The 13,290-nt window shown below is 38.8% G+C and overlaps 1 protein-coding gene across 9 annotated transcripts in view; it reads right to left on the bottom strand.

Moving 5' to 3' along the window:
- Positions 1–304: 304 nt before the first annotated feature.
- The window catches only part of camta1a (calmodulin binding transcription activator 1a), a 402,428-nt gene continuing 389,442 nt past the window's right edge, over positions 305–13,290 (bottom strand). For 3 of the 9 annotated variants that reach the window (XM_014010925.1, XM_014010928.1, XM_014010927.1), the window contains 7 exons: positions 12,699–12,877; positions 10,998–11,241; positions 10,182–10,253; positions 10,056–10,076; positions 9,763–9,962; positions 9,355–9,429; positions 305–6,756 (listed from right to left, as the gene is read on the bottom strand). In XM_014010925.1, coding sequence (XP_013866379.1) covers positions 6,549–6,756; positions 9,355–9,429; positions 9,763–9,962; positions 10,056–10,076; positions 10,182–10,253; positions 10,998–11,241; positions 12,699–12,877 — 999 coding nt within the window. In that variant the 3' untranslated portion in view covers positions 305–6,548. The remainder of the gene's footprint in view (positions 6,757–9,354; positions 9,430–9,762; positions 9,963–10,055; positions 10,077–10,181; positions 10,254–10,997; positions 11,242–12,698; positions 12,878–13,290) is intronic. The other 6 variants (XM_014010929.1, XM_014010931.1, XM_014010930.1 and 3 more) reach the window with 6 other exon arrangements.

The following is a 13,290-nucleotide window of genomic DNA, read 5'->3' as shown; positions in this document are numbered from 1 at the left end:
CACACACACACACACACACACACACACACACACACACACACACACACACACACACACACACACACACACACAATAATAATAATAAATAACACCATCCATGCATTACTTGTACAGATACATATTTAACCACTGATAGTTTTCAGTAACAAGAAAATCTAAGTGAGACCTGCTGATTTGAGACTTTGGTTTGATACTGTCTCATGGTTCTTAAATGTGTTACTCTTTAAAGTTTTCTGATCACATATTTTAGTTGTAAAAATTAAAGCGTAAAGAACACTGTTTAGTAGAAATAAACAACGTAATATAACATCTGCAGTTGTCTTTATTGATAAATGGCGCTGGTGAGAACATAAATCCTGCTTAAATGAAAAGTGAACAAGGAAGGAAGAACACGGAGCAAGATCGGTTCTCAAGTTTTCTCCATTTTTTCCTGTTTTTATTATTTTACAGCAGAAAGAATATAAAGCATTCAGAAAACATCTTCCATATTTTAAGGGCAATTCAAAATGTTTTGCATGGCTTCAGCAGCTGAAATCTCTTTTTAAAATTGTTTTTTTTTCTTTAAACATATCCATTGAGTCAGTGACGCTTGTACATGCACAATTACAAAAATAAAACTTACAAACAAGAGAAAGGGGAGAAAAAGGGGAGGAAAGCAAAACACATTAGGAGAACCGAGAGGAGATGAAAGTTTTGAGGGTCGGGAGCGGAGAGGAAAAACTGGGTCACATAACAGGAAAAGACAGAGAGAAAGACAGCTATAGAGGAGAGGAAAAGAGATCTAACACTAGTTCACATGCAAAGTGTCGAGGACCCCTAACTTTCTATCAAAGCAGGGCCTTTTTTCTTCTCAGTTTGGAATTGATGAAAACGTGCAATTCGGTAAAGGGTGCCATATAATTGCTGTTCATAAACTACTGAATGCTTGTCTTGCAATACTGGCATTTGCATAAGAGTAAGTCGACTACATGTGTCCAATCATTTCAAACTCTGCTAGGCCTATAGGTCTCCACAAAACAGTTCGTTATTGCTCCGTGTCAAAGGGTGGGTCCGACTGTGGGGAAAAAAAAYTGCTTCTGTTCTGTTTGTCCTGAGGCGCCTACCTTTCTCTGGTTTGGGTGCTTCGGCAAAAGAAGAGGAGGAAAGGCAGATTCTCAGGTCATTTCCCAGAACATCCTGAAACTGATGATGCTGCTCGCTAAAGAACCGGAGTGCCCATCAGCTAACCTGTCATTCCACTCATAAATGGCAGTAAAAACAAGATTTGTAGGTGCAATTTTCACAGAGCGACACTCTCAATCTTAAATAGCTTCTACACTTTGACACCTAGATAAATGAAAGGGCCTAAAGAAGTGGCCAGAACCGTACAATGATCTGACAGATTTCAACGAGAGAACGTCAAATCATTTATCTTAATGAGCTACAGAGAAATTGACTCTATTCCAGGGCTTCAACAGTATTTGTCATGTCCAAGGTTACTGAGAGGAAATGGACTATATTATACTCGTTAATTTGAAAGATTTCAGTATCCTGATAGTGAACCTGCCTGTTCTTCCCATTTTTTTTATTATCAGAAAGCACTGCTGTAAGGTTTTCCCAGCTCCCTCTGATGTGAATCACATGTCCTGCTCTATTTCCTCCTCCCCATTTTGGCACCCTGAGTAAAATACAGAAGGGAGGTGAACAAATGCTGCCATCACCAACTCAGTTCACATGAAACTGACATCCTGACATGTCTGAATGTGAGCTGTGCAATGCTTTATTTATGTAATCGAGTGGCTCCCTTCGGTTAAATAGTTATTTGCTATAAGTTAATTAATTTTATWATAATAATGTCTCTAACTTTGTCCTTTCGCCCTAAACTGAACAAATAATAAGCAAAGAAWACGTCTTAATAGTTACTGCTTGCTCTGCGTTGTGTCCATCAGTAGCTGCTTAATGTTCAGTGGCTTTATTTGTACGTTTGCCTTTCAGTCACAGGTTTCTGAAAAACCTGTGACCGTACCTGGTTGTTCCTCATTGTGCAGAACAGTGTGTCTTTAACATGTCTACCCGACTACCAGTTCAAAGAAAATAAGCATGCTTATAGGTGCAGTTCTGTCACCCTGTTGGCTATTTTACCCATGCAAGCATAATAAATCTTTTACCCCCCGTTTGTTTCTTTTTATTTATYTATTTTTGCCTAGAGTATGAGTGCGAGGCAACAAACCCCAGTAGTGGCRTTTCTAAACAAGCCGTCTCAGTAGAAAATGAAGAAGGGCAGGAAAATAAAAGTAGTGGCAGGATGTGTGACGAGCTGCTCGACTGACTGTGGCTTTGGTGAGTGTGAATGGTGCGATGGTGGTGATGGTGTGGCTTCATGCAGAGGACACAGCACGCTCTGTGGGTGACCATTCCCTGGAGGTCAGCTGCACTGAAATCAATCAGAGTTGGTGTTGTGAGGACATGAATAGGCACTTTCTACATTAAGAAGAAAACAACCAATCAATCAAGAACATGAGATCCAAAATAAATAAATAAATAAAATAATAATAATATAACAAACACCTATTTATCCTAATGATGACTTAAAGAAAAACTCAAAAACGTAAAAAAAATTTTTTTTTCAAGTGGCACTTGGCTGAATGTTCACATGTTTACACTTTCTGGTAAGATTTTTTTTTTTCAGGAATTAGACAGCAGCCAAGAGGTACCTTTTTAACAAATCTCATTTCCTCTCAATCTTAACATACGCTATTATCCAGAGTACAATATACAATTCACACTTCTTAAATGTAACACATTAGATCCTGCAGTGATTGATGCTCATTGAGTTTTTATGGACATTTTACAGAAACTCTTTGTGTACCTTCTTGGCTGGGATCACATTTCAAGTGCATTAATTTGTATGACAAACTAACATTGTTACGTACAGTTTGTTTCATAGCTTTCAATGCCAACATTTGACTGTTAATGCTGAACACAATGTGCTGGCAAAACACAATATGTTTTTATACCAATACATTATGCCACCAGTTTACAATGAGTACCAAACAATGAAACCTGAAATCTGAACTTGGTGTCACATCGTACATGTTTTAACACTTCATCYGTTCCCTTGATTGAGAGTAAAAACACAGACTGGTTTACAGGAATCCAATCAGCAAGACTCCTTTTGATTTTTACAATCGTTACRTTTAGACAAAGAAACCTCAATAATCGTGTAGCACATTCCATTTTCAGTGACAACAAAAATCCGGTGATGAATGAAATCTGTGCGGATGTGGACGATGGAGACACGATGACCTAAAGACTCTCTGCATTCTGTGTACCTCTTTGTTTTTGTTTTTTTTTTGTCACCATTTGTGACTTTACGGTTTTCAGTGCGAGTGTTTATGACGTCACTGTATAATCATCTGTTCTGCAAAAACACCTAAAGAAAGTTTGACCTAATTATCATCTTAAACTATTGAGCAATCACATATCTTGGCACGGTTGGCAAAAGTTTATTGGGAGCCCAAAAATAAACAAATAAAAAAGAAAATAAAAAAAGGGAAATGAACTTAAGTATAGTGGTTTAAAGATAATTTTGAAGACCTCTCCTAACACTAAATACATTATTTTTAAACTTTTTTTATATGTATTAATATCATGCTTTAGCAAAATGTTTGTCTCCAGAACAATCAAAATAAAGTGAAATACTCTAATAGTGAAATATTTGTCATTTTACAGAGCATAGCCACTACTGCTTTTGTTGTTTTTTTTCTTTCTTGTTCGTTGACTCTGTTTATACTTTTCATGCACGTAGCTCATTTTTATCCCAGCTATTTACACTATATACAAACAATACAACCATACTTTATCGGCATCCAAACAAAACTATACAAATATTCTGTTTTTGTCTTGTTCCTGTTTTTGACCCATTTTTAATGAATAAAATAATATATTTCTAAAATACAATCCCCCATAGGGAACATGTTATTATTATTTTTTTCCTACACATCTTGCAGCCTTCTTTATTTACAGAAATCACTCAATTGTCAAAAATATGGATTTGTCAAACCCCCTATTTTGGGACAAGCTTAGGGACCCCTCAAAGAATCTCTAAGACGTCAAGGCAATGTATGTGATCTTCCCTTCCAAAAGCCTTCCCAGGCTCTGAAGTTCGTTAAAAAAAAATAAAAAAATAACAACCTGCATGACTATTACAACACAAAACAGGGAAGCTTTTTCTCTTCTAGGTTTCAGAGGGGTGATCGAATGAACAATCTAAAAGGAAATAATAAACAGGACAACATGGAGATAGCCTAATTACAGAAACAAAAGAGGCTCTAATGAAGAAGAACATGGACATGTGGGGCCACTAAAGTGGAAAGAAAGAATGAAAATCAGAGGAGAGGCTGAAAGACTAGGCCATAAGCACACAAGCAAAGACATTTCTTCCCAAGAAGTCATGCATTTTCTCTTGGTTGGGTTTTAAGAACATATAGCCTGAAGATACAGATCACCAATACATTGACAATGATGGAAGAAATACATCGGACAATATGAAACAAATTCAAGTAGTAAAGTGACTATATATATATATATCTATATATACGATAAAGCATAGTATTTTTTAATAAGAAATGTTAAAACAAATATTTTATCCCTAATTTGCCTCTGTGTTTTTGATCCTCACTACATTCATTTGGAGCTCTACCCACGAGGRCAGACTGGTGGGATAGAGCACGCATGGACAGGAGAAAACCTTAATTAAACAGGAGCAGATTGAAGTGGACGAGTGGCTTATTGATGTATTTGGTCTTTAAATTAATTAAATTGGTCACCTAAAAAAGAAAACGTGGAATTCAATGGGAGTCGGGGGCGTTTCTGTGAGGTTCCTTCGTCTTCGGAGATTTCTTGCAGCGGCCCAAACTTTTACACCTCGTGAGGTCCTCAACAATCCACCTGTCCCGCATCGACTTCCTTCAAAACTTCTTCACATCCAGAGAACACAAGGAAATCCATGAAAAAGTGCCAAAAAAATACCACAAAGCCGATGTCCTGCACCCCCCACCGGTCCTGCTAGTTTATAGTCCTGTAGAAGTTGCCGCTCTTCCGCCAAAATCAAGTCCGTGGAAACAGATGTGTGGGAAAAAAATGCTGTTGTACATGTAATAGTAGCACTGCTCTTGTAATAATAGCAATGCTTGCATTGATGTTTTTCTTTTCTTTTTTTATTTCCCCCTTTTTTTCTTTTTTTCCCCTTTTTTGAAATGTTCTGTTCTTTTGTAAATTGTCTCAGATACAAACGAAAAGAAAGAGAGGAGTCAGGAGAGTGATGTCACTTCGCAAGGGGGCTYTTCTGAGGGGTCTCATGTTCCCTGGCCCTTTTCAATTCTTTCACCCTGCAACACAGAGACGAACAAGTGGCCGTAAATACACCACGCAACGTAGGAGCGGATTCATCAGAACGCACACACAGACGCAAACGGGAGCCTGACACTTTCAACACTGCTCAGACAAGAACATCCAGTCAGCTCAGCTCATCAGGAACTACTCCTGCTCTGTGGAGGGAAACAGTGTTAAGAGTTGAAATGAAATAGGAAATTCAACTTTTACTTTGAAATTTACAAAACGAGACACCTAAACACAGTTATAAAATCACACTGATAGGCTAAAATKTTCTTAGATGCAATTAAAGTATTATATTCCCAATTAAAGTAAAAAGTGCTATTGGAACACCATTTTAATGTATACAATACCAATTTCTTTACAGATATTGTGTCTGTAAAAAGATATTGAGTGACTTATGAATAGCATAATATTACAAAAATCAAACCTCTCCCTGAATGAAACAGGTCAATGCACAAAATACAGTATAATACTCATATATATTTAAAAAAAATGSTCACAGCAGGTAGTGGACAAAAGGCTTAAATGTGTGCTTTTGGGGAAAAAAATTGGATGGGTTATGTTCCCCCTCGCAGTCTGTGGAGTGGCTTGAAACAGAGCATACAGTCAGCCAGCCAGAGAGACAACTACTTAAAAAACAGCAGGTTCAGAGCATGCCTAAAAGTAGAAAGAGCAAGGCCCATAGTTGTCAGCACTTGACATGCAGCAGGATAAAAACAGAGTTGAGAGAAGAAGAAAAAAAAACAAAACAAACAAAAAAAGCTTCCTGTACTCAGAAACTGGCCATGTGCAGAACCACACAAAGCTGAAATAAAAACAAAAACACAACATAAAACAAAGTGTCATTTTCGAGGAGAGAACGACAGAGAGTTAAAATAAGTAGAAAAAAAAGAAAAAAAAAAAGAAAGAATCAAGACGTGGGTCCGGTAGGTGTTGCAGTGGGATCATCATTCAGAAGCGTTTTGTTAGTTTGAGAAAGGTTCTGCTCTAAATCTGAGCCTCTCAGTCCACCTGTGGCTCCAGTCKGCAGCCTTCATGCAAGCAGGCATCAAGCAACAGTGATGGAGAATGAGGAGGGCTGGGTGGGGAGGTGGGAGAGAAAGAGCAGAGGAGAGGAGAAAATGAGAAATGGAAGAAGAGAGCACCGAGACCGGGACTTCGTATTACTGAGATTACTGTATTATTTTATTAAAGAGTGAGAGAGAGAGAGAGAGAGAGAGAGAGAGAGAGAGAGAGAGAGAGAGAGAGAGAGAGAGAGAGAGAGAGAGGTGGGGGGGTGAGGAATAAACAGGTAGAGGAGATAAAGAGAGGAGGGGAGGCACGAACTGAGTTGCTGAGGCTGCACTCACCCGCTTGAACAGTCTATGGTCCATCAAGGGGCTTAGCATAAACAGCAAAACAATACCAGACAGCTATTAGCACACAGCGGGCACTGTGGAGGAGGGGGGGCGAGGACAGGTGGGGGTGGGAGGTGGAGCTTAAGGATTGGGGGTACTTCTAACCACTGATTTGTTTAAAAAAAAATGAATAAAGAGAAAAACACATCAAACACCTCACTGTGAACAAACAAAAAGAAAAGATCTGACTAAAAGTACAAAATATGTGACCCATCATATCGAAATGAGGATTAAGTCAAATTTGGTCAAAATGACCTAATTACATTTTCAGTTTCCTGGCTTTAAAAGCTACATTTTGATACCTGGATCATCCTGATATCATAAGCAGATCCAGAGATATGACCTAATTTGTCTTGTTGGTTATGATCACACATTACTGTTTGGTCTGAATCCTAATTTTATGTAAATTTATTGAGTAATTCTTGATGTTAATATAAAGAGGAAACCTCAAATAATATTTGTATATTAAGATTTCCCAGTTGGAAAAAAAACAAAAACATTTCTAGCTCACAGGGAAAATTTCAAAATTTTAAGGCATTTTTCCTCAAAGTCAGGTATTTTGTTGCTACTGCTAAAAAAATGCTAAAAATGTTTTTTAGGATTACGGTATATTTCACACAGTTCACTCAAATGATACACTGATAAGACATTTATTCATTATATTTTGACAAAATACAATTTTTGCACATCCATCCATCCATCCATCCATCCATCCATTTTCTGTACACGCTTCTTCCTTTTCAGGGTCGCGTGGGTCACTGGTGCCCATATCCAGCAGTCACAGTGCGAGGGGCGGGGTACACCCTGGACAGGTCGCAAGTCCATCACAGGGCCACACATAGAGACAAACGAGACAAACAACCATTCACTCTCTCACTCACACCTAGGGACAATTTAGAGTTATCAATTAACCTGTTTAAATCAAAATACTATATCTGCCTGTTTCTCCACATTCCACTTTTGGACTTAATCCTGGTTTCCATGTGATGGGTCACATATAATAATGTGAGTACACCCATGTGCAAAATCACTGTTTTCACCTCCTGAAGTCTGGCATTTACTGTAATACATCCTAAAGTGTCTTAATTTAAGATTGTTTTATTAAAAAGACTCCCAAAGTAGAAACTCCATWAACTCAAACAGCAAACCTTTGATATCAGGTTTATGCTTTGTCCAAATTGGTTTATGATCACATTAGATATTGTTCTAGACACAGAGGATACTTTCATGGCACAAATATGTTCTGCTGTTCAACTAAAGAAAATTTTTATTTATCAGCTTGTCTTTGCCATAGGGTTCGTTTTGCTCAACTGTACACTTTAAGTCAAAAGTAAGACACAATTTTAAAGGGGACATATGTAAATCTGTCTTTTTAGCTGTTAAATGCATTTTATTGTGTGTTTTGAGTTTTCAGAAAAGTTTAACTGACCCTCCTGGTGCTGCAAAGATAACTTTATATTCTGTTTGGGTCATATTTTTCAGTTTTCTCTATTTTCTAWGATGTTTTCTGAACTATTATGTCAAATTATTTGCGAAAGAACTGCCACATAAGGTCTGGACCAGCTACAATTTGGTTGTCTTCATTCTCCTCTGGCTCTGGGTCAGACTCTGTCTCCAACGTGTAAGGCTGGATGGACAAGTCTTCCCTTGTTGACATATTTTCATTAATTTGTAAATAAAAAAGTTTCTGTGCTGCTATAAAGTCRTAAACCCCTCTACCAATCTGGAATRAACCGGCCGGAAGCCTCCAAACAAGGGGCTTGTGGAGTTACAATAAAGAGGAATTTAGAACCCAATTGAATGATTTAAAAGTGAAAAAGGATTTAAAAGCATGGTATGCCCATTTTAAGTCAGTATACAATGTTTCCTTGTTTGGAGACTCTTTTGTTTTTAATGGGAACAGGAATGTTCCTCATTAGCGGAGCCTGTAATGACCTGGAGCCATAATACCAACAACTATTTTGACAGATTCATTGGAAGTTTACGGTGCTTTCACCAATATATCCCCAACAGCCCTGGCAGTCTTACCAGTCAAAATAATGTACTTCTAATTTATTATTTTTTTCACCAGCTCATCTTCATTATGAAAATTTAAATTAGCAGTTTCATGTATCTTATTGTTCTGTTGTCATCCACAAAGACATCCGACTTCCCTCCTGCTGAAGGAAASTCCTGCTTCCATTAGGCAGTTTTTATTGTGTCCACATCGCAGGAGGAACAGTCAACCATAAAAATGAGTTTGCTGTGTGCTCTTTAACCTTTAGATTGGAAGTAGGTGTTTTTACAGCACGAGGAAACATTTTTTGTGTCATAACTGTTTGGTAATTGGTCCAGATAATGTCAGTTTTTGCAGAAGCATGTCCATCTACACTAAAAATGATGAAATTACTGAGAGGTGATGCAACTTTGACTAGTTTGTGATCTTGCACAAGAATGTTTACAAAAGTTGTGTAAGGATATTTCTACTATACCTCATTAAAAAATACAATGGTTAAAAATAAAGGACCACTACAGACCAAGAAGCAGCTTTTGCAGTGATTTACCAGTAGACTGTGATCTCCACTGTGTTGTTGGGGCCTACCTGTGGCGGCAGCGTCGTAGAAACCTCATAATCTTCCTGGCAGCCTGATCCTGCCTCTTTGTGAGTAGACTACCCCTGAAAAAACACAAGAATAGAGATAAAATCTTATTGTTCTGTAAACAATTATGAATAAAACTACATTAGTGGTAACTTCATTACACGGGAAAAATGTCCTAAATTATTTTTTACAATGTTAATACACCAAATTATCATTTATCATCCCTCAAGCTTATTTTTTGCTAATGATGGTGTTGATAAACGACTCAAAGCAGTCACCATTCATCAGTTCATCAGACATATCCAGTAATTTAACTGTCACTTTGCTGCTATGCTGAATGATGGAGTGGTTTTGTCAGTAGCCACTGTTTGAAGCAGGATTAATATATTCAGCCTGGGTCTGAGTGTTACCTCAGTTTGTGCTGCACCAGGGCAGCAGCAGCCCCACGCTGATGAGGCTTCAGTCTGCCAAACTCCTTGTAGCTGCGGTAGTATTGCTGAATGAGCACAGCCGCCCTCCTGCTCTGCTGAAACTTCTTCTGTTCGTGGTAGCTGCGAAATTTACTCTGGATAAGAATGGCGGCCTGCGTCATCTTCTTATAAAGTGCATACTGCAGACGAGCACAGAAACAACACGTCAGKCTTTGCTCCGTGCGAACAATCCTGCGGGTTCATGCCTTGGAAGAATACAACCGACAAGTTACCTTCAAGGCTATCCATGTTAGCTTGTAAACAGGAAAAAGGAAAGCACTTTCAATGGTGGGCTATAAAAAGCACTCAGACTCAGCTGCAACACTGGCTGACACACTTCCGTGCCGTGTGGAGCCTACCTGTTTATATTTCTTGTAGCAACGTTGTATAACAGCAGCAGCTACTTCCTGTTGCTCTCGGAGCGGCCGCCCCTGTCGGAAAGTAAAGTGGGACAGGTCAGAGTCTTAAGCCGAACCTTGTTTTTGCCACAAAGGATATCAGAGGGTTGCTGAGGTGTCGCGGTGGCTAGAATTTTAAATCCACCCCGGATAAAGACCACGCCTTGTGGACCAAAGAGTGGAGGGGGTAGGCTGCTGCCCAACAGAGAACCATCACAGTATCATCTGGCAGATGAGCACAAAAGACAACTGTGAACGACAGTGAACATTTGGACATGTAAAAGCTTAGTAAAGGTTGTCAGAGGGATGGGAATGGGGTTGGGCAGGATGAAAAGAACTGGTGTTTGAAGAGCTGAGAGGAGGAGCGCAGCAGCTCAGTAACAAGGTCTAGGTGCAGCAGGGACATGGGTGGGGGTGGGTGCAGCTCCTCTAAGCAAGGCCATGCTCTGCTCAAGCCACCTTTCCCATGCTAAAAGAACGTTTGTTGTCTTAATGTTGTAATGTGATAATGAGCAGAGAATCAGAAAGACACAAATATAAAGACTGAACTCCATATTCAGCAGGAACCATGATGAGAATCAGTGCATCAGAAGACAAACGGTGTATAAAACCACATCACAAATGCTGAACTTCACAGCAAAAAATAGAACTCCACAGCTTGAGACCAGCATAAAGTCATCCCTAAAATCACAAAAACAAATCTATTTAATTTCACTAATGCTATCAGTGTGAGGCACAGAACGGTGGGCGTGTCAGTCCTGAACCTCGAGTGTGTACCTTGTACTTGCGGAAGGCAGTTTGGACCAGACGGGCTGCCTCGTACAGCTCTCTCTGCTCTGGGTCTGACAGAGTCAGCTGGGCCAGGTCTCGCTCCACCTTGCTGTTGGAGGCATTGATGAACTCACTCCAGTCAGCTAGAGAAGGGACAGCTGACCTGTCCAGGGGGCCCTCCCTCAGTGGAGACCCCCCAGGGCTCAGGCTAGGATTGGACGACGGTGTCAGAGGCTCATTGTACAAAGATCTAAGGAAATAGGAGACCCAGTTATGACSTTCATTTGTATATCAGAAAAAAGTTTTGACAAAACTTCTAAAGCAAATAAACAACAAAATATTTGTACATATAATTTTACTAAAATAATCAGAAGACAATTTTCAGCCAATAAACTTTTGAAATATTTAAGACATTTTTAAAACATTTCCTAATATTTTACATTTTTATTGCAACCCCAATTCCAATGAAGTTGGGACATTGTGTAAAGCAAAATCCTTTTCAAACTATATTCACCAGAATACACTTCAAAGATATAGTGCTGAAAAATAACTCAACATGTGTATATATATATATCACATTAGAAAATGTTTCAAAACTGGAGATATGAATTAAAAAAAATTGATTGATATATGTTGTATCAGTGATGATGTACACCACAGGCTCAAAAGCAGTGCTCACCGCTGCCGCTGTTTAAAGAATGCTAACAAAGCTACCTACAACACAGTGGATATCCACCAAAAAGAGATGAACAGCTGTGAGGGAACAAGTGTCTACAGTTGGAATAAGAAGCAGAAGAAATAATTACGATAGAAAAGACTACCATAATTCAGTGGTGTGGTTCGAATATCGAAGGTCTGACAAACTTCAGCTTTCTTGCTGTAAAACGTGCTATAGAGTCTGGTGCTGACTCACAACGGAAACACATCAAATCTGTTCCACCRTCTGATAAAGTTCCACTCAACAGAACATTTCTGAGTGTACGAAACTGAAGCAGCCTAAAAGTTTAAGCTCTCTTCCTAAAACATCACCATATTTCCCCGTCAGCAACTGCGTCGAGCAAGTGAAGCCGACGCTGCAAACACAGGGGTATGGCAAACCATTGTGACATTTAATCGACTTTAATATATTTACATTCCAGATATCTGAAATTGGTTTATGACTAGAAATAGTTCATTAAGATATCAAATTATATTTTGACTAGGCAAAATATCTATTTGAGATGTCTCTGGTTACATTCTGTCTAGTATAAATGATGTCGGATTTACCATTAAATTGTTTGGAGGCACTAATTCAACATATCTGCAATAAATTAYTATCTGAAACATATATTTCAGATATCAACAATTAACATATGAGTAGTCATAAAGTAAATCTGGGATATCTCTCTTTTTGTTCTGACTGCTCATAATTTGATTAAAGATGTCTTAAATGACATCAGGTTTGAAGGTGTATTCTGTTTTTATTCATGTTTCACACAACGTCCCAACGCTATTGGAACTGGGGTTGTAAATTTAGGATTGCACTTTTTTAGATGGAGGTTTTAAATCACAACAATAATTTCTCAGGTGCWTCTATAAATTACTTATTTTCTTCTTTTCATTTGTCTTTAATTTCTGTCCAAGATCAAATGTATAAGCATGTAAACTGGTAAAACAATCTGCACATTTTGTTGGCCAGTATATTGCCTGTTCCATGACACTCCTTACCGTAAGTGTATGATGCTTGGCAGCTGCTCTACATCTCCCAAGTAGTTGGCCAACCAGTTCATGGTGCAGCTGACCCCTGATGTATCTAAGGGCACAGAATCTGCTGCTGTGAAGTTCTCCCTTTTGAATCTCTCCGGTGTGGCTTCGATGATGTGCTCTGCCAGAGTCATCATATTTACCTGTTGGTTGGTGAAAAAAACAAAGTTTACTACGGTAAGCACTGAGTAATTTTTCATTAGTGTGCCATCTCCTCGTGGCCTTCTTATGAAGGTTTAATGGTTTGCTGCAAAGACAAAAATGTTGGCCTTAATGGCTGTGCAGAAGATAATAATAACAGCGATAAAGCCAGAGGCTAAAMTTCTCATTCCAGCACTTCATCTGTTGGAGCAGTAGTTAGACTGATATGGATGCCTGGAAGGATCCCTTGGCTATCGAATAAGATCAATAAAAGAGTTTATTATGCAAGTGATGGTCATCGACAGAGTGCCAGGTTGGGTTGTTTTATATTGCCAACCCAATGCAGCAGACTGGCAAACAAAAAGGGTTGTGTGTCTGCACACTAATACACACACACACACACACACACACACAC

The sequence above is a fragment of the Austrofundulus limnaeus genome, unplaced genomic scaffold (genome assembly GCF_001266775.1).
Source record: "Austrofundulus limnaeus strain Quisiro unplaced genomic scaffold, Austrofundulus_limnaeus-1.0 Scaffold75, whole genome shotgun sequence".
NCBI classification, from domain to species: Eukaryota; Metazoa; Chordata; class Actinopteri; order Cyprinodontiformes; family Rivulidae; genus Austrofundulus; species Austrofundulus limnaeus.
The sequence above is the reverse complement of the archived record's forward strand: the minus strand, read 5'-3'. Positions and strand labels throughout refer to the sequence as shown.